The sequence below is a fragment of the Engraulis encrasicolus genome, chromosome 24, assembly GCF_034702125.1.
Source record: "Engraulis encrasicolus isolate BLACKSEA-1 chromosome 24, IST_EnEncr_1.0, whole genome shotgun sequence".
Taxonomy (NCBI): Eukaryota; Metazoa; Chordata; class Actinopteri; order Clupeiformes; family Engraulidae; genus Engraulis; species Engraulis encrasicolus.
Window position 1 is genome coordinate 33,170,266 of NC_085880.1, and position 22,979 is coordinate 33,193,244.

Consider the following 22,979-nt stretch of genomic DNA (forward strand, 5'->3'; position numbering starts at 1 on the left):
GACTGGAAAAATTGCATTTTTCATACATGAAAAGGGGGATCTTCTCCATGGTCCGCCATTTTGAATTTCCAAAAATAGCCATTTTTAGCTGCAAAAATGACTGTACTTGGACCACACTAGAAAATATTTGTTTATTACTCAGTAAACTTTCATGTGAAGATCAAATTTGGCAATAGGCAGCCCAGTTTCAATGAGCAGCATAGTTGCAGTACCTCTTTTGACCATTTCCTGCACGGTGTACCTTTAAGACAGTTGAAGATAGAATACAGGACCCTTACTGTCCCTGTAAAAACCCTGCCACAGTTTCCTTTGAACACAGATGATCTTTGCGAGCTGTGTGTGACTGGGCTTAGTGTAACCATGATATACATACTACACAGGTCTCCAATTATTTTCCCCCAAGGGCCAAACTATGTACAGCAAATGAGGCTGAGGGCCAAACGTATCACCCAAGCGTATAGCCACACGATAGCACACTTAAAGGGGTATGCCACTATTTTGGGGCTTAATACAGTTAAAATCGTTGGCCAGGGTTTATAAAGGTGGTGAAGTGTCTTATTTTTCATGTTAAGCGTTGTCTTGCTTTAAGACAAGTTAAAAGAGGGAATATGTCGCTAAGCTAGTGAAAGTCAATGTATCCGTGTAGCATTGTAGCATGCTACACGGATACATTGGCTTTCACTAGCTTAGCGACATATTCCCTCTTTTAACTTGTCTTAAAGCAAGACAACGCTTAACATGAAAAATAAGACACTTCACCACCTTTATAAACCCTGGCCAACGATTTTAACTGTATTAAGCCCCAAAATAGTGGCATACCCCTTTAAACAGTATGTTTTCATTTCTTCCAACTTCAGGGCTGCCATTGGGAGACCACTGTACTACAGCATTGCGCTTTGTCTGTTTCTGCAGGAGGTGATCCACGCGGTGGTCAAGGCCCAGGGGATGCAACACCTCATCACCATGGCAACCAGTGAACACGTCATCATGCAGAACGAAGCCCTGGTGGCTCTGGCCATCGCCTCAGCCATAGACATGGGTCTGTTCTTCTGCCTAGCTATCTGCTTTATACAGCATATACTGTACATACTGTCTTTCTCACTCTCTATACAGTAGCTGTTGATATGTTATCTGTTGGCATGCCTTTATCTCCCTGTCCAACTTTCTACGAATATCTACTAATGCCTTTCTACTAATTTAGGAGTACAGTATGTGTTGTGCTGTATGTATTACATACATACCAATTTTCTTGTGGTTGTTTAAGTGTAGCCTCTTACTGCGGATGGGGTCGCCGGCAGGCCTATTCACTAGTTGCTGAAAATACTAAATTACATCATAACATTGCTATGACAGTACCGAGAGCCTTAAGTAACAGATTAAGACATAGCCATTACAATGTTAGTGACAGTAAGGTTATAACATAGGCTCTGCACTAAGGGGTTAAAATGAATATCTAATGCATTCCCTATGAAGTAACAGTCCCTCAGGATGTGACTATCATATGGCCCTTGCAGACTCTGCACTTAATGTGCTTATCACAGTGCATATTTCCTATGACTAATATTGCCCTCTGCAATGTTGCAGCCCCTCCAGTCTGAATTTAATAACCATTATTAATATGCATGTGCGCTGTTAACTTACTAGAACTTTGAAGTGCTGTATCAGCCAGCAGTATGCATGCATGCTACGGACATTTGCAGTTTTTCTCGATTGGTTTGGCTAATTTCTCGAAACTGAGATGACATTCTCAAAAAAACACGGACAAATCCCCAAAGCAACTTGCAATTTCCCAAAACAGAATGGCATTTTTCATTGCTTTCATCAGATATCAAATGCTTTGTACATGTCTCAAATGTTTAGTACATCTCTGCAGATGGCTATGTACAAATACCCTTCAGTTGACACATTAAGCATACATTTAGCACATTTTCCAAATAAATTGACCTTGCTTATCTAAACGAATTGGACAATTCTCAGTCTAATGGTTGCGCTCTCCAAAATACGTCAGCATTATTTCATTGTGTAAGTCATCATATGCAAAGTGGTCTACACAATTCCCAGAACAGTCAAGGACATCGTATGTTAAGAATTTCATTACATAGTAAATTCATGACAGTGCTTAACATGTCAGATGGTATTGTAACTTTGTTTGTAGAAAATAATTTTACAACCGTGTATACTACAGTTTCCTCTGTTATTTGGCTTATTTCTTGACATTTTTTCAAACGACATTCTGTTTTGAACAATTGCTAGTTGCTTTGGCATTTGTCCATGTTATTTTGAGAATGTTATCTCTGTTTTGAGAAATGAGCCAAACCCACGAGAAACCTGTGATATATGGGCATTACTTTCTGTATATGAATTTACAGTAAAGAAAGTTACTGATAAATGTCCTTGGTAAATTGTCTGTGTTGTCAAACTTCAATGGTTTCACTCACTTTTTCATTTTTATACATAGTCGAAATCTGTTAGCTGAACGTAGATAAAACACCTAACCATTTTGACTGGCAGTGGTTACACAATGGCAAAGAGACAATTTATTTTGGGGGTACTAATGATATATGTGGGGAAGAAATTTCGTTTTGACACATGGGTAAACTTTTTTTGGGGTGATATGAGCGAGTGATGAGGATCCATGTACCGTATTTTCCGGACTACAAGTCGCACTTTTTTTCATGGTTTGGCTGGACATGCGACATATACTCTGGTGCGACATATATATGTTTTTTTTTCTCCACGGGAGAGCACTATGTGCGCAACTAGGCCTATGTTGTGTTGCTTAATACCACTGATAGAAAAAATGTTACAACTTAGGCTACCACAACAAAAAACAGCGTTTACAATGACGACTGAATAGAAATATAGCCTACCACCCAAAAGAAGTTAATATAGCCTACTGCTGAGTTCAAGCTGACAGTAATTAAATATGCAGCCGAAAATGGCAATAGGGCAGCTGAACGAAAGTTTGGATGCAATGGAAAACTGTTTGGGGACTGGAGAAAAGCGGAGGAAAATGTGCTGATGAATACAGGACAAATGTGTTCTCGAACAACGCGCGCGCTGCGAGTCAACGGTCTTGTTACGGGCTCCATGACATTGCCAAAGAAATGAATAGGACTTTTGCGGAAGTCAGGGAGCTCGTGGATGTATCGCGTTATGCAATGCAATCCCCTCTCGTGGATTTATTTGCGCTATGCAACGCAATCTCCTCTCTATCCGAGAACGAGCGTCTGTGTTATTAAAGACAGTCAGCCGACTTCCAGGTGAAAATCGGTCATTTCCGCGAGTTTCTGACAAACGAGCACAACGTGACACTAGGCCTACCATAGGCTACACAACATGGATGAAATCCCCCTCACCTTTGATACCGTCATGGGCTGAAGTCTCAGAAAAGGGGGTAAAGAAAGGCGTGCTCTGGAGACGGAACAAGTTGCCTCGAACCCTCCCACGGTCCAAACGCAAAACAAAGCAGAAAATTGAATGTTGTTCTGACTACAGGGCAACATGCGTTATCACTGTTTCTTCCTCTTTTTCTTTTTGTGGTTTTATGGCGGTTGGCAAACCATCTTAGTTGGTGCATTACCACCACCTCTGAATGCGTTGCCACTGCTTCAGATGCTGGTTTAAAACAATGCCGTCTTTGAGCAGCAGCTTACCATGCGCCAGTTATCACAACATAGATTCCATGGATAGAATAACCTTTCAAAAATGTGCGACGATTAGTCCGGTGCGACGTATGTATGTTTTTTTCATCTTCAAAATGCATTTTTGGGCCGTTGCGACTTAAACTCCGGAGCGACATATAGTCCAAAAAATACGGTAGTTATGCTGAACTATCCAGTTTATTTTGACAGAAGGACTAAATAAATGCAAATGAGCCAAAGCAATTGAGAAGGATCTATGCCATATTTATGGTACTGACTATTTATATGGGAGAAGGTTTAGTGCTGATGCAAGAATGGGGTGTTTTGGGAGGTATATGACATTTTGCTATTTATCTGAACTGTTCTGCAGAAGTGTAAGAATGTTTGGTGAAATGACCCAATGGTTATAGGAATGTCATCTCAGTTTCAAGAAATTAGCCAAACCAATCGAGAAAAACTGTAACATATAACTTGCAGTGCTGTGCGTCCCTGTAGATTCAGTGCAGGAGGCCTTTGTGGAGGCGGAGCTGCTGGCCACTCTACAGAAGATGCTGGATGATCCGGTCGGGGCAGTGGAGGTCAAATTCAGCACCATGGGACTCGTCTGCAGTCTCGCCAATTCCAGTACGTGCCTATAGATCATACATGCACACATACATACTACCTACATGTAATATGCAGATATAAACATACTGCATGTCCAGTACAGAGGTCCAGAGGTCAAATTCAGTTATATCACACACTATATACACGCATGGACTCTGATACACAGGGGTTGCACAAAATAACTGAGACACCTGTCATTTTAGTGTCATTTAGGACCTCTTGCATCCACAGTTAATCCTGTTGGATGTGGTTCATCCTTCTTGGTGGTATGCAGACATTACCTTACTGTGGCTCTTGATACACCACAAAGACTTGCTGTCTCGATTAAAGATGCAACAGTTACACACGTACCAAGAATTTCTCCTTTTTGAACTTTGACATGTCACCCATAATGTTGTGTGCATTGCAACATTTTGAGAAAAACTGTGCTCTCACCCTGCTAATTGAACCTTCACACTTCACTGTACTGGTGCAATGTGCCATTAATGAAGATTGGCCAACAGGCTGGTCCACTTGAGCCATGAAACTTCCCACACTAAAAAGACAGGTGTCTCAGTTATTTTGTCCAACCCCTGTATGGAGGTCATGATGTAGATGATCTTGATGTAGCACCTCTCTCTCTCTCTCTCTCTCTCTCTCTCTCTCTCTCTCTCTCTCTCTCTCTCTCTCTCTCTCTCTCTCTCTCTCTCTCTCTCTCTCTCTCTCTCAGGTGTGTTGCGTGATGAGATGGAGCAGCTGAAGCTGAAAGACAGCCTGTCTAAGCTCTCCAGCCACACCAACACCAAGCTGGCCTCTCAGGCTGACACCGTACTGGCCGTGCTGGCCGAGACCAGCTAAGGAGGGTCCAACAACCCAAATCTCACCAGGCCCCTCCCCTCACGCCCTGAACCCCCACCCCCATCTTATCAAGTCTCATTCGGACCTTTGCCAGCTAAGAGGTCCCCCCTCGACCTCCACTAAGCTCAGACTTCCTCCATTTTACCTGTATCTTAACATGGTCTCATCTGAGAACTGCCCCCATCTTACCATGCAGGCACCCGTCATACAACCAGCCCCACCATGGACACCCACATGCCCACATCTCATGAGCCAAGAGGGTCCCCATCACAGCCTCTCCCAACTGAGGATCGTCCATCCCTCCTCCGACCTTCACCACCGTAAAGGAAATAATAAATGCCCACAACAGTGTCAGAGATTCTTTAAGTATAGAGATATGCCAACATAATAGGTTTCTATGGGAACCTAATGTGACCAGGTTCCGGTCTGCCTAAAGGGGCGTGTCATAATGCTCCTAGCATTGAATAGAACAGTCCTCAGGTCTGCCTAGGTCTGCCTAAAGGGGGATTCCCCCCCAATAATAGAACCAGGAAACAATGGGCCAATGGAACCTCTCTCTCTCTACTCTCTCTGACACTGTTCTATGCTCCCAAATACTGAATAGCGTGACGTTTTGCACACTCAGTCCTGACGCCATACCATGAAATATTTGGGAGCATAGAACAGTGTTGTGGACATTTAATATTTCCAATTAAGTTATCTTCTGTTTGGGCCCGCACCTGTGTCACTGATGTATGCATATTCTCTGCTTTTTTTTACATTCACCACATCTTACCAGAACATCTATTCTTACTGCCTCCATCAGCTAAGGAGACCCTGAGCTCCCCTGTCCCCAGAAACTGTAGAGGCTGTCTCCACCCTGGACCTCCTTATTGACACTTAGCACCATTGGTGCCGCCCCAAACCCTAACAGCCCCTACTCACACACACTACTTACACACACTCTCTCTCACACACACACACACACACACACACACACACACACACACACACACACACACACACACACACACACACACACACACACACACACACACACACACACACACACACACACACACACACACACACACACACACACGAGCGTGCGCGCACACACACACACACAACCTGCCATTACCAATAGATTAAACTGACCTGTGCTTCATTTTAACACTTAACATAGACCAAAACTAAGTTCAAGACTAAACCCAAAGTGTAAACCCTAAAACTATGATCTTCCATTCGGACAATGCCAGGACCTGAGGACAGGGGTGATCTTGTTGGCTGGGGGGCTACGTTCAGTAGTGGTTATGATATTTTGGGTTTAGTTCATTTGGATGCATGCTGTTACCTTCAATGGACGATGCATAGGGAAGAGTGATGCTAAAACAAAGCAACAAAAGTACAACATGAGCGAGCGACTATGAGCAAATACAGTAAGATAATAATAATATAAGCAAAAGATGGTTAGAACAAGACCAGCTTGAGTATCACCTAACGCCCCCACTAATCATAACAAGGGAAATGGGTGTTCACACTCTTGGAAACAGAAATGGCCTTCTGAATGAGCTTAATTGTCTCGGTGAGGTGTTGTGAAAAAAACAGTTGACTATGCGTTGTTTTTTTTCTCATAAAAAAGAAAATTGAAACCAGGAAGGAAAGAAAATAATATCCTTTCCTAAGAGTGTGAACATTCTGCACACCCTTTAGCACTAATAAGCACAATGTTAACTGAGGTGGAAACAGTGTGTGAATTCATAATGTATTATAGTGTAGTTCATACCAATTACACTAGAACGTAATTCCATAGCTATGATAACAAGTACTGCACAGTCTGCTGTCTTAACAAGCACCTGTATGTGTTAACATGAGGGACCAGTGCTATTCTGTGTGTTCAAGCTGTGTATATGCTAATGTGCACTTTAGCAAAAAAAAAAAACAACTACAAAAAAACAAAACAAAAACAAACTAGATGAGCTTCTAGTTTCTGTAGCATATCCAGAGCTATTTAATGTCGAATGAAGCCTGCCAGTGTTTTTGCGTGTATGTACTGTATGTGAGTTTCATTTTATATGGATGGATGTTTTTTTTGAGGATTTTCAGCTTGTTTTTTCTTTCTTTCTTTCTTTAATTGTTTTTTCCTGTCGTTTACTCATGCACTGCACAACATGTGGAGAAGATCAACTAGCTGTACCATAGTAATCAGTGTGTATTAAGCTACAGTAGTGTTGAAAACACCCGAATGTGATGCAAACAGAGCATTGACAGCTGGATACAACATGTTAGTAACACATCTTCAAAGGGACATAAAAGCAATAACAATTGTGAACAGTAATACAGACTGATGTGTTTTGTGTTTCTTACACAATTTGCTTTCTTTTTTCTGTGTGTGTGTGTGTGTGTGTGTGTGTGTGTGTGTGTGTGTGTGTGTGTGTGTGTGTGTGTGTGTGTGTGTGTGTGTGTGTGTGTGTGTGTGTGTGTGTGTGTGTGTTTGCGTGCATGCGTATGCGTGCGTGTGCGTGTGTGCGTGCATGCGCTTGACAGCATGTGAATCTACGTACTGTGTGTGTGTGTGTGTGTGTGTGTGTGTGTGTGTGTGTGTGTGTGTGTGTGTGTGTGTGTGTGTGTGTGTGTGTGTGTGTGTGTGTGTCTGTCTGTCTGTTCTCACACAACACACTCAATCAAATCAGGGAAATACAAAGTTCACACAGAGAGCAGAAGATGTGTTCACATAAGGACTCTCACAAGGACAGAGAGAGGAGGAGAGGAGAGGAGAGGAGAGAAAAAACAGAGGAGAGGAGAGTAGAAAAAACAGGAGAGCAGAAAAAACAGAGGAGAGGAGAAGAGAAGAGATGTAGCCTCTTACTGCAGCAGGGGTCGCCGGCGGCCCTATTCACTTGCTGAAAATGCTTAACTACATCATAACAACATTGGCATGACATGACAGAGAGCCATAGTGCTGCGCTAAGGGGTTTAAAGGGACACTGTGCAGGAAATGGTCAAAAAAGGTACTGCAACTATTCTGCTCATTGAAACTGGGCTGCTTATTGCCACATTTGGTGTTTACATGAAAGTTTACTGAGTAATAAACAAATATTTTCTAGTATGGTCCAAATAGAGTCATTTTTGCAGCTAAAAATGGCTATTTTTGGAAATTCAAAATGGCGGACCATGGAGAAGATCTCCCTTTTCATGTATGAAAAGTGCAATTTTTCCAGTCATAATGAATACTTAGAATTTGATGGTGGTGGTAAGTATTCATGACAAAGGTAACATTAGTGAATGGGCAGCATGAATTCTGGAAATAAACAACTAAAAATCTCACACAGTGTCCCTTTAAGGAGGGTAGGAGATGACAGGACAGGACAGGAGTGGATGTGCCCTCAAAATGACCAATCAGGCAGAGCGAGGAGCTGAGAGGAAACAGGAGATGAGAGGATGTGTCCTCAGAAACACAGTAATCGAGCAGAGAGGAGAGCAGCTGCTGCTTGATTACAGTTTTTTCCATTGGTTTGTCTCAATTCTTAAAACAAAAAAAACATTCTTAAAGCTTTGTGCACATTTAGTCAGTTACAATGCTGAGGAACATTTCAGCTCACAAGCAAAACCTCTCATCCATCCCCCAAATCATGTTATTTTGAGAATGGTCTGTAAAAAGAAGGACCAATGGATATTGAATCTCCTGTAAACCTCTGATGCTGTTGGGATCATCGATTCAACTCACACTCAATGAATAAATAACAGATTACGTAAGATGTGCAGATTTAATGATCACCATTTTGGTAAGAATATGTTAACTCAGTAAGAAATGTAGTGCTACCGTTATTCAACACTTGGAGAGTATTCTGAGACCAAATACACAAGCCGTTAAATTGACTCCAAGTGTTGAATTAACACTGCATTTTTACTGCATAGTAATATCCCATACATAATAACAGAGGCTCCGCAGGTGACCCCTTGACTGGTTACCATCAGACGATCTCACAAGTGAAATAGTCTGGGGGCTATCTATGCAATTTATCGTAGGAAAGGTGTGGTTTATGATTGCCCATAGCGTATTGGGTGTTACGAATCGAATGTGTCACTTGGCATATACAAGTACATAGCCCATAGCCAATCATGTACTTTGCATCTATTCAAACAAACTGCAGTCATTGCCTTTCCACCCCTTCCGGCTCTCTAATTGGAGCCCAAGATCTGGTATCCCCTCTGAGGGATAAAGTCCATGCTGTCTTTCAGATCAAAATGATTGTGCAAAGCAGCATGGGATTTCTACCATGAAGACTCGAGAGGCAAATGAACGTTATTAACATTTATTGAACAATTAGACATGTTAAAACAATGCATGAATCTGTTTGGCATAAGTTCCCGTCTTCTCGTTGAACTGCGGGGTAGGACGGGCGGCATATCCTCCAGCGGAGATGGAGGGGGGTGTAGCCTGCCCCCTATCAGCCGGGAACCACTGGTGACGGTGGATGGAGGGGTGGAGGTGGCGTCAAAGTCAGCTTGACTGGAAAGCAGAGAAGTGAATGAGTGACAGCTTTTTTAAAAAGACGTGAATGCGATTCATTGGCTGAGAGGGAACGATGCATAAGTGATGTAACGGGGAAATCCCCAATCTCGCGTTGTGATTGGTTGACAATCCTGGGGAATGATGACACGAGTATGATCTGTCAAAAGTGACACTGATTGATTAGTAAGAGTTTGACAGCCGGGTACTTCGAATCTCCCTGGTAGAATTTACGCAAGCTCCCATTTCACATCTAAATGCAGTGGAGCTGGCCTTAAATGGTGCTTTGAGCTGAACAACCGTGTCTTTGATGCTTTCTCTTTCTCTCTCTCTCTCTCTCTCTCTCTCTCTCTCTCTCTCTCTCTCTCTCTCTCTCTCTCTCTCTCTCTCTCTCTCTCTCTCTCTCTCTCTCTCTCTCAGAGTGGGCAAAAAAGAGTGTTGTATTTATTCAGTTCTTTTGCCATCTATTCTATCATAAGTATCAACATTGCTTTGGAAATATTACACACAATATTACATACGGAGTATACCCACTTCTAAATTTCAGGGATTTCAGTATACCCACTTAAAATTGATCGATCCATTGTTTTGAATAGCACAAATATATACAGTATACCCACTTCAAAAAATGCTCAAATATACAGTATACCCACCATAAAAAAGTAGACTACACCACTGCAAGGCAGTCATGCCAATTACAGATTAAATTAAATGAAATAAAAAAAGAAAGAAAAAAGAAAGAAAGAAAGAAAGAAAGAAAGAAAGAAAGAAAGAAAGAAAGAAAAAAAAGAAAGACAGAAGAGGATGAATTGCAGAAAAGGTCAGTAAAGGTGCAATGTGTCTTCTACAGGGTCAGCTATTGGCAGGGAGTGGATATGTCAGCGATTCTGATTCTGCTCTCCATTGAGCTTCTGAATGAGTCTGAGTTTGACCTTTCATTCTCCTCTCTGACACAAAAGATGGCCTTCCCCATCGTGTCCCCTTCTTGTCTCCCTCGCCTCGTCACCTCTTGCTTCCCATTGTGCCCTCTCTCTCCCCCACTCACATACTGTACTGTTTTCACATCTCATATTGGAGCCAAAATGTAGTATGACCAGGGTTAAGGCACGAATAGACCAAGTGCAACATGAGCGATTCCAGCAACGGAAATAATTGAGTAGAGTAGAGTAGACGAGAGTAACTTTATTGATCCCCGGGGGGAAATTAAGGTGTCAAGTAGCTTACATAAATATAATGCTGCCCACATGGACATTTCAAGACACATGTAATACAGGTAATAGTCAGGGAGGGAGAAAATAAAGACTACAGAAAAATAAAATATTAAAAAGGCAAATGTGCAAAAACATATTCTGTGAGTTGGGGTAGACAAGATAGACATGACCAGAAATGAGTGTTGACAGATAATTCTATGATATAGTACTGTGGTGTAGAACTTGGACAAATAAGGCATAAACAGTATTCAAAGTAGAACAAAGTAGACTTTGTATTGACTTTGTATTGAGACGATTCACGTGACTTGAGCGACAGTTTGTAATTGGACTTCAGCTAATATTATGCAAATTAGCTATGACAGCAACAGCCGCCACAGCCAATGGGAATGTTGGAATGTTTGCATTCTGCTTTTAACAAACACACTCTGTCGCTTTTATCGCTCGCATTGCTCTTGCTGCACAGTTCTCGCTGCACTGTCGCTTCATCTTGTCGCCGCCGGTACATTCATTTGGTTACAGTACCAATTTTATATCGACTACGCCTCCTGAGGGAGGCTAGCCCTCTTAGGAAAATAAGTTAATTCCCGAGTGGCATATTTTTTTTTCCATCTTTCTTTCATTTATTTTTGACTGTGCACTTTCACTCATTTACAGGGCTGGACTGGCAAGTTGGCATACAGGGCATTTTCCCAGTGGCTGCCAGTCCACAGTACAGGGGCTGATGCTGTTTTTTTCCCCATAGAGATTGGCCCACAATTTATACGGGACAGCCCATTAGTGCACCTTTAACATGCAGACAGTGGACTGAGTCCATCATGACACAGAACAGTGGTGGTGGTGAGGTCAAACAATGCCCAGCCCTTTTTCTCAGTTCCAGCCCAGTCCTGCTCACTTATAACACGAGGAGTGCATCTTAATATGTGACCTTGCCTCCTCCACTTGCCTCCTCCACTCGCTTCTCGTCATGATGACATCACTGACAACAGCATTATATTTCAATATCTTGCAAAAGCTCAATTGTAGAGTCTTTTTCTCGTTTGCAATTGCTATGGTGAATGAAAAACAGTCCCTCAAAAGTTGTTGTGGCGAGGCTGACAGCTGGGAAACTTTATTGTTTTCTCTACGGAGGAGGGGCCAGGAGGCGGGACGAGGAGACAGGCACAAGTGGAGGAGACAAGGTCACATATTGGGATGCAGCCGAGACCATTTCCTCCTCCATTGTATCCTCTTCCCCATCGCCTCCTCCAACTCCCTTCAACTCCTTTCTCCCCCTCCTCTCTTTCTCTCTCTCTCTCTCTCTCTCTCTCTCTCTCTCTCTCTCTCTCTCTCTCTCTCTCTCTCTCTCTCCCTCTTACCACCTCACTCCTCATGACCTCTTCTCTTTCTCCATCTGATCCTGATTTCATCTTCTCTCTCCTCACTCCACTCTCTCTGTCTCTCACTCTTGCTCCCATTGTGTCCTACTCTTCTCCTCCTGTCGCTCCCCATCACCCCATCCTCTCACCCCATCAGCTCCTCTCTTTCTCCTTTCATCCTCTCGTTCCACTATCCTTCCCTAGCTCCCAATCAGGTCCTGTGACCTGAATATTGATGTTACTCTCTACTCCATATGACGATCTCATGTACACACTGAAGACTGAAGATTCAAGAAAGCAATATAATCAGCTCTCTCTCTCTCTCTCTCTCTCTCTCTCTCTCTCTCTCTCTCTCTCTCTCTCTCTCTCTCTCTCTCTCTCTCTCTCTCTCTCTCTCTCTTTCTCTGTGTGTGCATGTCTTGCATGCCTGAGCTACATCCAAACACAGGAACAAGGCAAGTTTACAGATTACAATCACGTATCGCAAGTATTCAAATGAGCTGATTGAGTGTGCAGGTCAGGACAAAAGCAGAGTTGCTACAACGCCTGCATTGTGTGACCTGGTCTAAGGACAGTGACGCTGGCTGGCCTGCTCTGCTCTGGTCTGGTGAGTGGCAATTCACTCTGCCTAGCACAGCTGTCACGCTCCCTAAGGCCTGTCCTACATCAAATACTGCCACCAGGGGGCGACATTATTTCATGTTTATTCATTCATCCAGGCGTTCTATGAGCCTGCGTTGGAAAAGAGCAAAACTTGAATTCACCTTCAGATAACATTATGGGTGGGGGGTGGGGGTGGGGGGGGCACAGCACTTGAGAGCTGATTGGTCTGCAGCCGGAGCCAGATGGGCAGGCAGGGAATGGGGAATGGGGCATGGAGAGCCATGCAGGCAGCATAATGAGGGATTTGGTGCTTGGTGGCAGTGTTGCCAGATGTATATGATCAAATCCCACCCAAAAGATTATCAAAAAACGCCAAAAAGTAATAAATTCCGCCCAATTTCAACAAATTGCATTGATTTCTATGGGCACCAAACTGCTGAAAAAAAGCGCCAAATGGCCAGTTTTTCTCGTTTTTGCCCGCAGACGGCCATCCCAAGTAGCCCACTTGGGCGGGTAACCACCTAATCTGGCAACACTGCTTGGTGGTGCTTTGATTTCTAGCCAGCTGTGCTGTAGGCTATGCTAGGCACGTTATGGACTGTACTGGGGGCGTGTCCGTGTTGACATGGGTTTGTGTGCTCATCCACATGCTATGCACAGTTTCTTGTTTGCACTATATTGAAGGTATACCAGAGACGCTTTAAAAGATGGCTTAATCTTGGTTACGATTTATCAGTAGGATATCATTTCAGTTCAGTTCAGTAGCTTTATTTGTCCCAGTATGGGCAATTGTTGTGCCGTAGTAGTACACCTCACACACACACAGGCATACACATACTGCACACATAAAAACATTTAAAACAAGTTATACAATAGTTAGATCCGGTCGAATTATTTCACAAATTGTGATTGGACAAGAGGCGTTCTACACGTCACTAGGAGTGAGGGTATCCTCCAACACTCTATGAATGACTCTTCACATCTAATAATCACTCAGACAATAACTGGAACTATTTTTCCGGAGCGGAGGAACAAGCAAATAAACAATCAAATAAAGTAATTAAAATAATTTAACATTTCTTTCAATGAACTAATTGTGTTAGCAAAGGAACTATTGTATAAAAGCAAGAAATATAACGGTACAATAGGCCTATAAAAGAATGTGATATAAAAGAATGTGATATATGATGCATAGTATAAACGTGTCCCATTTATCATTTATATTGTTTATACCTTATATTGTTGGCCTATATAAATAAGGCATATATCCACATTCTATGTAGGCTACTGCAACTTATTAAATGTACTTATTAAATAATATGTACGACTGAGCATATGTCACATACTTTTCAAAGTGAGATTTTGCAAAGTGAGATTTTGCATACATTTTATACATATTTTTTATGTGTGGCTATAGTACTGCATTTTAATTTGATGACACCGTGAGACTGAAATGATCGTTTGTCATGAATTACGTGTAAATTGGAAGAGAAAAGAGGAGCAATGGGATGACGTAACTTTTTACAATTTAGGTGTGTGTGTGTGTGTGTGTGTGTGTGTGTGTGTGTGTGTGTGTGTGTGTGTGTGTGTGTGTGTGTGTGTTGTTGTGACTTGTGTTCAGTGTGAGGGTAGCATATGGGCCATCACTGTGGGAGAGTGAGAAACTGGGCAGACAGTCTCCGCAATATAATCAGCCCCGGCTCTCACTCTCATCCTTGCTATCACTCCCCCTCTCTCTCCCCATCCCTCTCTCCATCCCTCCCTCCATCTCTCTCTGTCTCTCCTTTTCTCACCGTGTTGTATTTATCTATCGCAGCTGAGACCAACACACACACACACACACACGCATGCATGCACGCACGCAAGCACGCACGCACACACGCACGCACGCACACACACACACACACACACACACACACACACACACACACACACACACACACACACACACACACACACACACACACACACACACAGCCATGTCCGCCGCCATGCTACCTGACACCTAAACCTGTGTGAAAACTGGCAGAGATAAATAATAAATAAACCATGTCTAACACTATGCCATATTTAGCTTCACTGAAACTAACAGTAGCAACAAAGCATACTGACCCTAAAAATCAAGTTTGTGTGTGTGTGTGTGTGTGTGTGTGTGTGTGTGTGTGTGTGTGTGTGTGTGTGTGTGTGTGTGTGTGTCTGTGTGTGTGTAGGGTAAGATAGCCTTTTCTTAGATACAATTTCCTGCATTTTAACCAATTCTTGGGCGAATAATGGCAAATCCCATTGATTTCCATTTATTCCATAGACATTTTGAAAGCTACTGTTGATTCTCACAGTAATACAGGACAAATTGCAGGCTCAATAGAACTGATACTTTTGTTTCTAAATACGGGCCAATTCTGTATTTCAAGATGGTTGGCAACCGTATGTGTGTGTGTGTGTGTGTGTGTGTGTGCGTTTGCGTGTGTGCGTGTGCGTGTGTTTGTGTGCGTGTAGTGTCCCCTCTGAGGACACTGACCTGGGCAGTTGAAGACCACAACACGTCGATATGCGGCTTCACGTGTCACTCGAGCGTCTCCTGTGTTTTCCACCACAACAGGCAGCTGCCTGTATGGTGTGGTGTTGGCATGACAACCGCTCATTTATTGCACCCTGAGAGGGGAGCTGTGACTGTTCACAGCTTTATGTCTCTCAGCTATCTCTCTCAGCTCTCTCTCTCTCTCTCTCTCTCTCTCTCTCTCTCTCTCTCTCTCTCTCTCTCTCTCTCTCTCTCTCTCCTTTGCCAAGCTCCTTTTCCCTCTCTCCTCTGCTCATCTTTTCCCGCTCCATCTCTCCCTCTTCTCTCCAATCATCATTCTCCCTCTCCTCTCTTATCTTCTCTTTTTTCTCCCTCTCTCTTCCTCGCTCTCTCCTTTTCACACTCTCCCTGTCTCCTCCACCCCCCCACCCCCCCCCCCCCCCCCCCCTCTCTCGCCCTCTCATTTGACATTTTTCTCCTCTGTCAGTGTTTTGTAATTGACAGCCTCCCACTATCTGTGGGGGCAGTTGAATGTTAAAAAATAAACTCTGTCGTATATTCATGGTGTGAGGGAGAGGGATGCTGGTTAGACAGATGAAGGACAATCTGCAGTTTCTAAAAATCTTTCTTTCTTTAACTTTCAAAGCTTCATAATGTGTGCCGTTCCACAGTGGGAATACAGAGTTACACTCTACTTGATGCTGGCGCCCTACGTATGACATAATAGTGTCATAATAGTGTCAAAACAGTGTCATGACACAGTCATGGACAATACAAAAACATGATGTCAATGTTTAAGATTTTATGGTCATGAATAGTTCAATTATTAGGACTGTCTTTACCATAACCGAATGTCACTTAATGACAAAATCTTTATGACATTGACATATTGTTTATGACACATGCCTGACTGCGTCACAACACTGTCATGTCGTATGTGACGCCGGTGTCAAGTAAAGTGTTAATAGTCATTAAAGCGATGGTTCGGAGTAGAATCACCCTAATGCCATTTGAACCGTGACACCCATCCACCTTTACACCCGAAGTGTTTTCTGCCGCAGGCTTACATCAACAGAGTTGCCGTGTTATTCGATGTTTATTCCGGTTAGCTTGACTCAAGCGCATATGGATACTGGGCACCGTCTCCAAACTTTCCCCACAAAAATAACATGTCATTACACCAAACTTCTGCAGTAGCACAAATATGGTCTGTACTCACGAAACGAAGCATTTGGAAGTTTGGAAATAGTCCAGGAGTTTAGTATTATCAACACAAGCTGAATAGCTTCTCTGCTGCTAAAGCTGTGCCAACGTTACTTCCGTCATATGAGACAAGCCCGTAAAAGTCTTCAACAAACTTCCAGACGAGAGTGTTAAAAAAGTTTTCACTGAATTGTGATTAAGGCTTATATTTTCAAGGAAATACTTAAAAGATATTTCAAATCTTACCTACTATCAATTAGACAATGATTTTCGTTATCAATACTGATGCTGAATTCACTTTTCATTGTGCATATTATGAGCTTCGTTGAGGACTCTTACATGCTTGTCTTAGATGACGGAAGTATTGTTGGCGCAGCTTTAGCAGCAGAGAAGCTATTCGGCTTGTGTTGATAATAATAAACTCCTGGACTATTTCCAAACTTCCAAATGCTTCGTTTCGTGAGTACAGACCATATTTGTGCTACTGCAGAAGTTTGGTGTCATGACATGTTATTTTTGTGGGGAAAGTTTGGAGACGGTGCCCAGTATCCATATGCGCTTGAGTCAAGCTAACCGGAATAAACATCGAATAACACGGCAACTCTGTTGATGTAAGCCTGCGGCAGAAAACACTTCGGGTGTAAAGGTGGATGGGTGTCACGGTTCAAATGGCATTAGGGTGATTCTACTCCGAACCATCGCTTTAAAAGACTTTCAATGCACTCCTTCAACATCACACAGTCTTTAGTAATATTACGACTTGGTTATTGATATTCTGATAGCAGAAAATATATTTTTTTTATTTACAATTTGTCTCAACAGATAAAAGAAAATAGATTATTAATTACATTTTTCATTCAGTCTTGCAGGATGTAGGCCTATGTCTATATGCAACACCTAACAAAGAATATTTTGTCGGGTTAAAATTGTTCTTCAGCACCACGCCTCTCTCTGTCTGAGACGTTTCTGAGACTCCTCATAGGAACCTGGAGGAAGTGTGTGTGCCAAAAAAAACCTCAAAACACATACAATAGCGCCAGCCATTTATATTAAGTATCCCAAGAGGGCAGTTTAGAGGTCTTGTGTATGTATGTGTGTCAAGGTTGTGTGTGTGTGTGTGTGTGTGTGTGTGTGTGTGTGTGTGTGTGTGTGTGTGTGTGTGTGTGTGTGTGTGTGTGTGTGTGTGTGTGTTATGCGTGTGTTTGTATATAAGTGAGTGTATGGATTGTGCTGTTTGGGGGGAGGGTGTGTGTGAGGGATGAGTGTAAGATGAGTGTGTGTGATGAGAAAGGAGACATTTCTATTGGGCACAGCCAACCAACACACCATGCGTGGGCTGAGTTTAATCGCAGAGCAGTACAGTGTGTGTGTGTGTGTGTGTGTGTGTGTGTGTGTGTGTGTGTGTGTGTGTGTGTGTGTGTGTGTGTGTGTTAATCGCAGAGCCTATTGGTGTGGATGATGACCCCTGGCCTTTGACCCACACAGGCCGAGGTCATGGACTCTAAGCTGCTGAGAGAGAGAGAGAGAGAGAGAGAGAGAGATAGAGACGGAGAGAGAGAGAGAGAGAGAGAGAGAGAGAGAGAGAGAGAGAGAGAGAGAGAGAGAGAGAGAGAGAGAGAGAGAGAGAGAGAGAGAGAGAGAGAGAGAGATGCATAAAACAACACAGTGCACATACACCTGCCCCTTCGCCCAACTGGACAAAAAAGGCCCATTTTGAAAGTTCCTTTTTTGGATTTTTTTTCACAATGTACAATGGTCCTTGTTGACATGATCATCTATAAATGCTTGAGGATCAATGTGACGATTTCTCGATACAATCCTATATAGCCTATAGCCTAGTAAGGCAGAAGCCGAAGTTCTACATGTCCTCCGCCCCCACGTAGAGTCAAGTCAAGTCAAGTCAAGTCAAGTTTTATTGTCAATTTCTTTACATGCACTGGTCATACAAAGAATTTGAAATTACGTTTCTTGCTCTCCCATGCAGACATAGACTAATCTAGGTAAGGACATTATAGACATAGACAGTACTCATACATGGACATAAGACAGTATGGACATAGACAGTGCTCATACAGACATAGAGCACCTGCCCTCCAAAATGTCTGTGCACGCCACACTGGATGAGCACCTGATTCTCATACCAACATGCTTGCTCAGCATTTTTAAAAAAAAAAGTTTTTCCAGAGCTCTCTTCAAGTGGGTCAGGCAGAAAGGCTGTTTGACAATAAGCACACTCTCTCACGCCTCAGGCGACATCCTCAGGTGCCATCAAACATGATCTGTGTGTGTGCGCTGCGCATGTGCGTGTGTTTGTCCATGAGAGATTGTGAGGGACGGGGCTGGCTTGGCGAGGCAGGCGGGCGTGTTGGGGAGGGCTGCCTGCCGGCCGCTACAACAATAGTGTACTTTGGAACCGCCATATGAGACAGATAGAGTCTCTCACACACACTCTCTCTCACACACAGACACACACACACACATGAACAAGTGCGCACACACCAACAGGTGTCACTTACTGTACGGACAACTGCCATACGGAGCTACAAAACAAACCCTGCTGAGAGTGAGAACCCAAACAGGTGTGTGTGTGTCAGGTGAGAAGCTCTTTACACTTTTTTTTTAATCAAACATACAGTTAAGTGCCATTAAGTGAAGGAAAACTCCAAAGTGCTCAGGAATTGTAGAGACAAATCCTCTTTTGGTGTGGGGAAAAAAACAGTGTCATCAAAAAAAAGGGGGGGGGGAGTCCAAGGCACTCTTCTTATCCAAAAAAGTATTTTTAAAGCCTTGGTTGAAACGTGGCTATTTTAAAGTTAAAAACATAGTCAGGGCAGACACCCACGCGTGACAGCAGACAGCCTTCTTCAGGGTAGAGTACATACAGTAAAGTACTGTACAGTAAACACAGTGACATGCTTGTGTGAATTGTATGTGTAATTGTAGAAATAATTATGATCTGTAGCACTTTATATTCACTTCTGTACTTGTTTCACATACTGTTGCGCTCTATTCCTTTCCAAATGTTCCCCAGGGAAAACGGTATGTGACTAAGAGGATACTTTCAAGGTCCTCTGATAAGAAACAATGTTAGCCCTGTGTTTTTCTATTCCTTCTGTGCTGCCCATTAAAAAGGGGCCTTCTTGGGAGGAGAGACGAGAGAGACTGAGGATGTCAAGCGAGGAACATGTTTTCCAGGGCTACTCACTCTCTCCTTTCGCGAAAACCAATTGTAAACTCTGATCAACTTGTCGTGGTCTCATCTAATTGATTAATTGAATTAATTTCCTTAACAGTAATAAAGAAGGGTGAGACATGTGAAGCACGAAGCCATGCAACTTCACAGTACTCCTTCCTTGACATTAACCCTTTCATGCAGAAGCTCCATTATGAGCTTGTTGCAACATAGAACTGGCCAAGTCTTGATCAGTTACTTAATTCTCGGTTAAGTGACATGACAACGTTTTTCTGTAATTGATCTGTGAGTTGGATCGCCGGCGATCTCATCTGCATGAAATCGCAACAAAATAGGCATAAGAATGTTCTCTAAAACTCCAGCTAATGGTCCCTAAACGTGTGTGTGATTGGCTTGCCTGAATGCGCACAGTACACGTTAGAATGTGCACAGTAGATGTTAAGACATGTGCCGACCAGTGGTGTAGTCTCCTTTTTTATAGTGGGTATACTGTAACTGAGCATTTTTTTGAAGTGGGTATACTGTGTATATTTGTGCTATTCAAAATAATGGAGCAATCAATTTTAAGTGGGTATACTGAAATCCCTGAAATTTAGAAGTGGGTATACTCCCTATACCCGCATTCTACGTAGACTACACCACTGGTGCCGACGGTGTAACTTCCGTCTTCATCAGAAGGATAAAACTTTTACATGTCTGAAACAATAAAAAGCTCAAGGTCACCCTCAGATGAAGATGTAAGTTACAGCGTCGAAACATGCCAGGTAAAGGATAACACTTTTACATGTCTGAAACAAAAGAAAACTGCAGACTTGATTTAACAGTTGGACATAATGAATGTAATTACGTTACGTAATATATCTAGAGTGGATGTTGTTTGGAGTAATGGGAGCGCTGGCTGTTGGCTGCAGCTATTGTGTACTCTGTGATAATGGCCCACTGGGCTGGCGATGTGTACTCTGTTACTGTTATATCATGATATACTGCATTGTGGCACTTTCATACCGACAACTTATGAATTCCACTGTGTGTGTGTGTATGTGTGTGTGTGTGTGTGACTGTGTGTGTGTGTGTGTGTGTGTGTGTGTGTGTGTGTGTGACTGTGTGTGTGTGTGTGTGTGTGCGTGTGTGTGTGCACACCCGTGCGTGCATGCGTGCGTGCGTTCATAGCTGTGCTGCCCTCTTAGGACACTTTTGCTCAAATTTGTACTCATTCATTTGATGCAACTTAAGGTTATTCAAAAGTATAGAAAAAACCTGTACATGTTCATTCCACATAATACACCATCAGTTTCAGTCATATCGAGCTTGCTAGTAAAATAAATTGGAGCCAATGGAAGATCCTCACAAAGATTGTAATGTGTATGTGTGTGTGTGTGCATGTGTGTCTAAAACAAAAGATAAGACCATTCAAAAAAGTGTGAGAAGAATCCTGCAACGTAATAATCAGTTTTTCAGTCATACCAACCTTGTTCTTCATACCTGTGTGTGTGCGTGCGTGCGTGCGAGCGTGTGTGCGTGCTTGCGTGTGTGCGTGCAGGGTGCGATTTGTCGGAAAACCAGAAGGGGGGATACGTTTCTGTTTTTTAAGCAATATCAATTGAATAATATTGAACTCAATAATAATTGAACTCAATAATATTGAATTATGCGTAAAAAGTGGCAATATCAAAACCAGAAGAGGGCACAATCCCCCTCATCCCCCCCTACAAATCGCACCCTGTGTGCGTGCGTGTGTGTGTGTGTATGTGTGTGTGTTCATACCTGGAACTCATAATGTACTACGCCTTCCTACACAGTAAATGTTGCAGTGTTAATTCAACACATAAAGAGTTCATTTAAGTCCAAATGATGTCAAATCAACTCTCTACGTGTTAAATGAGCACTGCAGAATTTACTGTGTAGTAGCCTCATATCCATCAATGCTCACTTCCTGTTTCATGGCAGTTGCCTTGAAATCTCTTATGGCCTTGTAGGGATTGTCTGCCTGTGTCCGAAATGTTAACTCAATCTCTCTCGTAGTGCATGATATACGGTGTGAGTTTCTTTGGTTTGTTCCCTGCATGGTGCATTAGGTAGTAAACATGTCGGTATCATGTGTCTGTTTTTTTTTAACTTTGTTTGTTTGCTGTTTGTTACACTTATACATGTACGATTTTTTTTGTTGGACCATTCACTGAATTGTGAATTAAACAACGCTCCTAGGTGTACATTTTGCACACAATGACTAAGTCATAGTACAATGTTCCACTGGTGTAACCAGGGCCGGATTAAGATGGCCAGGGGCCCCTAAACTACACTGTAAAAAATGCCCGTTGAAATTACGGCAAAAAACTGTCAAATTGCAACAGTCAGTGACCGTAAAATGTAAAACAGTTTATCTCTGTACTAAATACGGCAAGCTACTATTGAGTCAAAAAGCGCTACATAACTTTATTTTTGACAAGTGTCATATGTAGAAAATACTGGACTGTTCTCTGTAAAATATTGGAAAATACCGCTAAGTGAGATGAACTAGTCAAGAAACGGTACATAACTTTATTTTTCACTGGTGTCAATATGTAGAAAATACTGAACTGTTCACTGAAAAGAAAATATTGGAAAATACCGTTAAGTGAAGATGAAGTAGTCAAGAAACGGTACATGACTTTATTTTTCACTGGTGTACACATATGTGCACAGCAAATTTGTCAGAGTTATATTGATCAGAGTTAGACTGGTGTTCAGCCAAAATCTAAACATCAAGAGTTGCAGCAACACTACACAGTGTATCTGTATCTTCACAGTAATCTGAAAAAGTCTACCTGGGACAGTAATCCCTTGATTCAGTCTCTTAGAAGTAGCCCAGTCTATTTGAAACTGTCATTCTAACCCATCCAAATCAATCTGTCAATCAATTCCTGACCTCACCTGAGTGCTAAGGGCTGTCATGCAATGATTAACTGCCTGCACCTGCCAAATGCTTCATCACTCGGGTCACATGGTTCACTTGAACATGTATTTAAACAGGGACTGTTGCATTGTACTGCTCACTGGTTGCTAGCTAGCTAGGTGGCTGGCTGGCTGTAAGGCCGGCCGGCCGGCCGGCTGGCCTGGCCTGGCCTGGCCTGGCCTGGCCGGCCCGGCTAGCAGGTCACGTTGTAAGGGTGGCTGCATGGCTTGCTAACTAGCTTGTTTGTTAGCTTGCTTGCCCTGCTAGCTTTGGCCTTCATTTTCCTTAAAGATGGCCTCTCAACGTCATTTGATTAATATTGCTGTGTTCCCCATTGTTATTGAATGTGTTACGCGTTGGTCCCGTTTTAAAAAACGTTCTGGTT

At 42.7% G+C, this 22,979-nt stretch overlaps 1 protein-coding gene and 1 long non-coding RNA gene across 2 annotated transcripts in view; one reads left to right on the forward strand and one right to left on the reverse strand.

The window, feature by feature from the left end:
• si:dkey-191g9.5 (rap1 GTPase-GDP dissociation stimulator 1) overlaps positions 1–6,005 on the forward strand; it is a 45,008-nt gene extending 39,003 nt beyond the window's left edge. Inside the window, exons 12-14 of the mRNA XM_063192025.1 lie at positions 913–1,039; positions 4,140–4,268; positions 4,960–6,005. Coding sequence (XP_063048095.1) covers positions 913–1,039; positions 4,140–4,268; positions 4,960–5,087 — 384 coding nt within the window. The 3' untranslated portion in view covers positions 5,088–6,005. The remainder of the gene's footprint in view (positions 1–912; positions 1,040–4,139; positions 4,269–4,959) is intronic.
• LOC134441833 (uncharacterized) overlaps positions 1–22,979 on the reverse strand; it is a 93,265-nt gene that overhangs the window by 62,062 nt on the left and 8,224 nt on the right. The window lies entirely within an intron of this gene.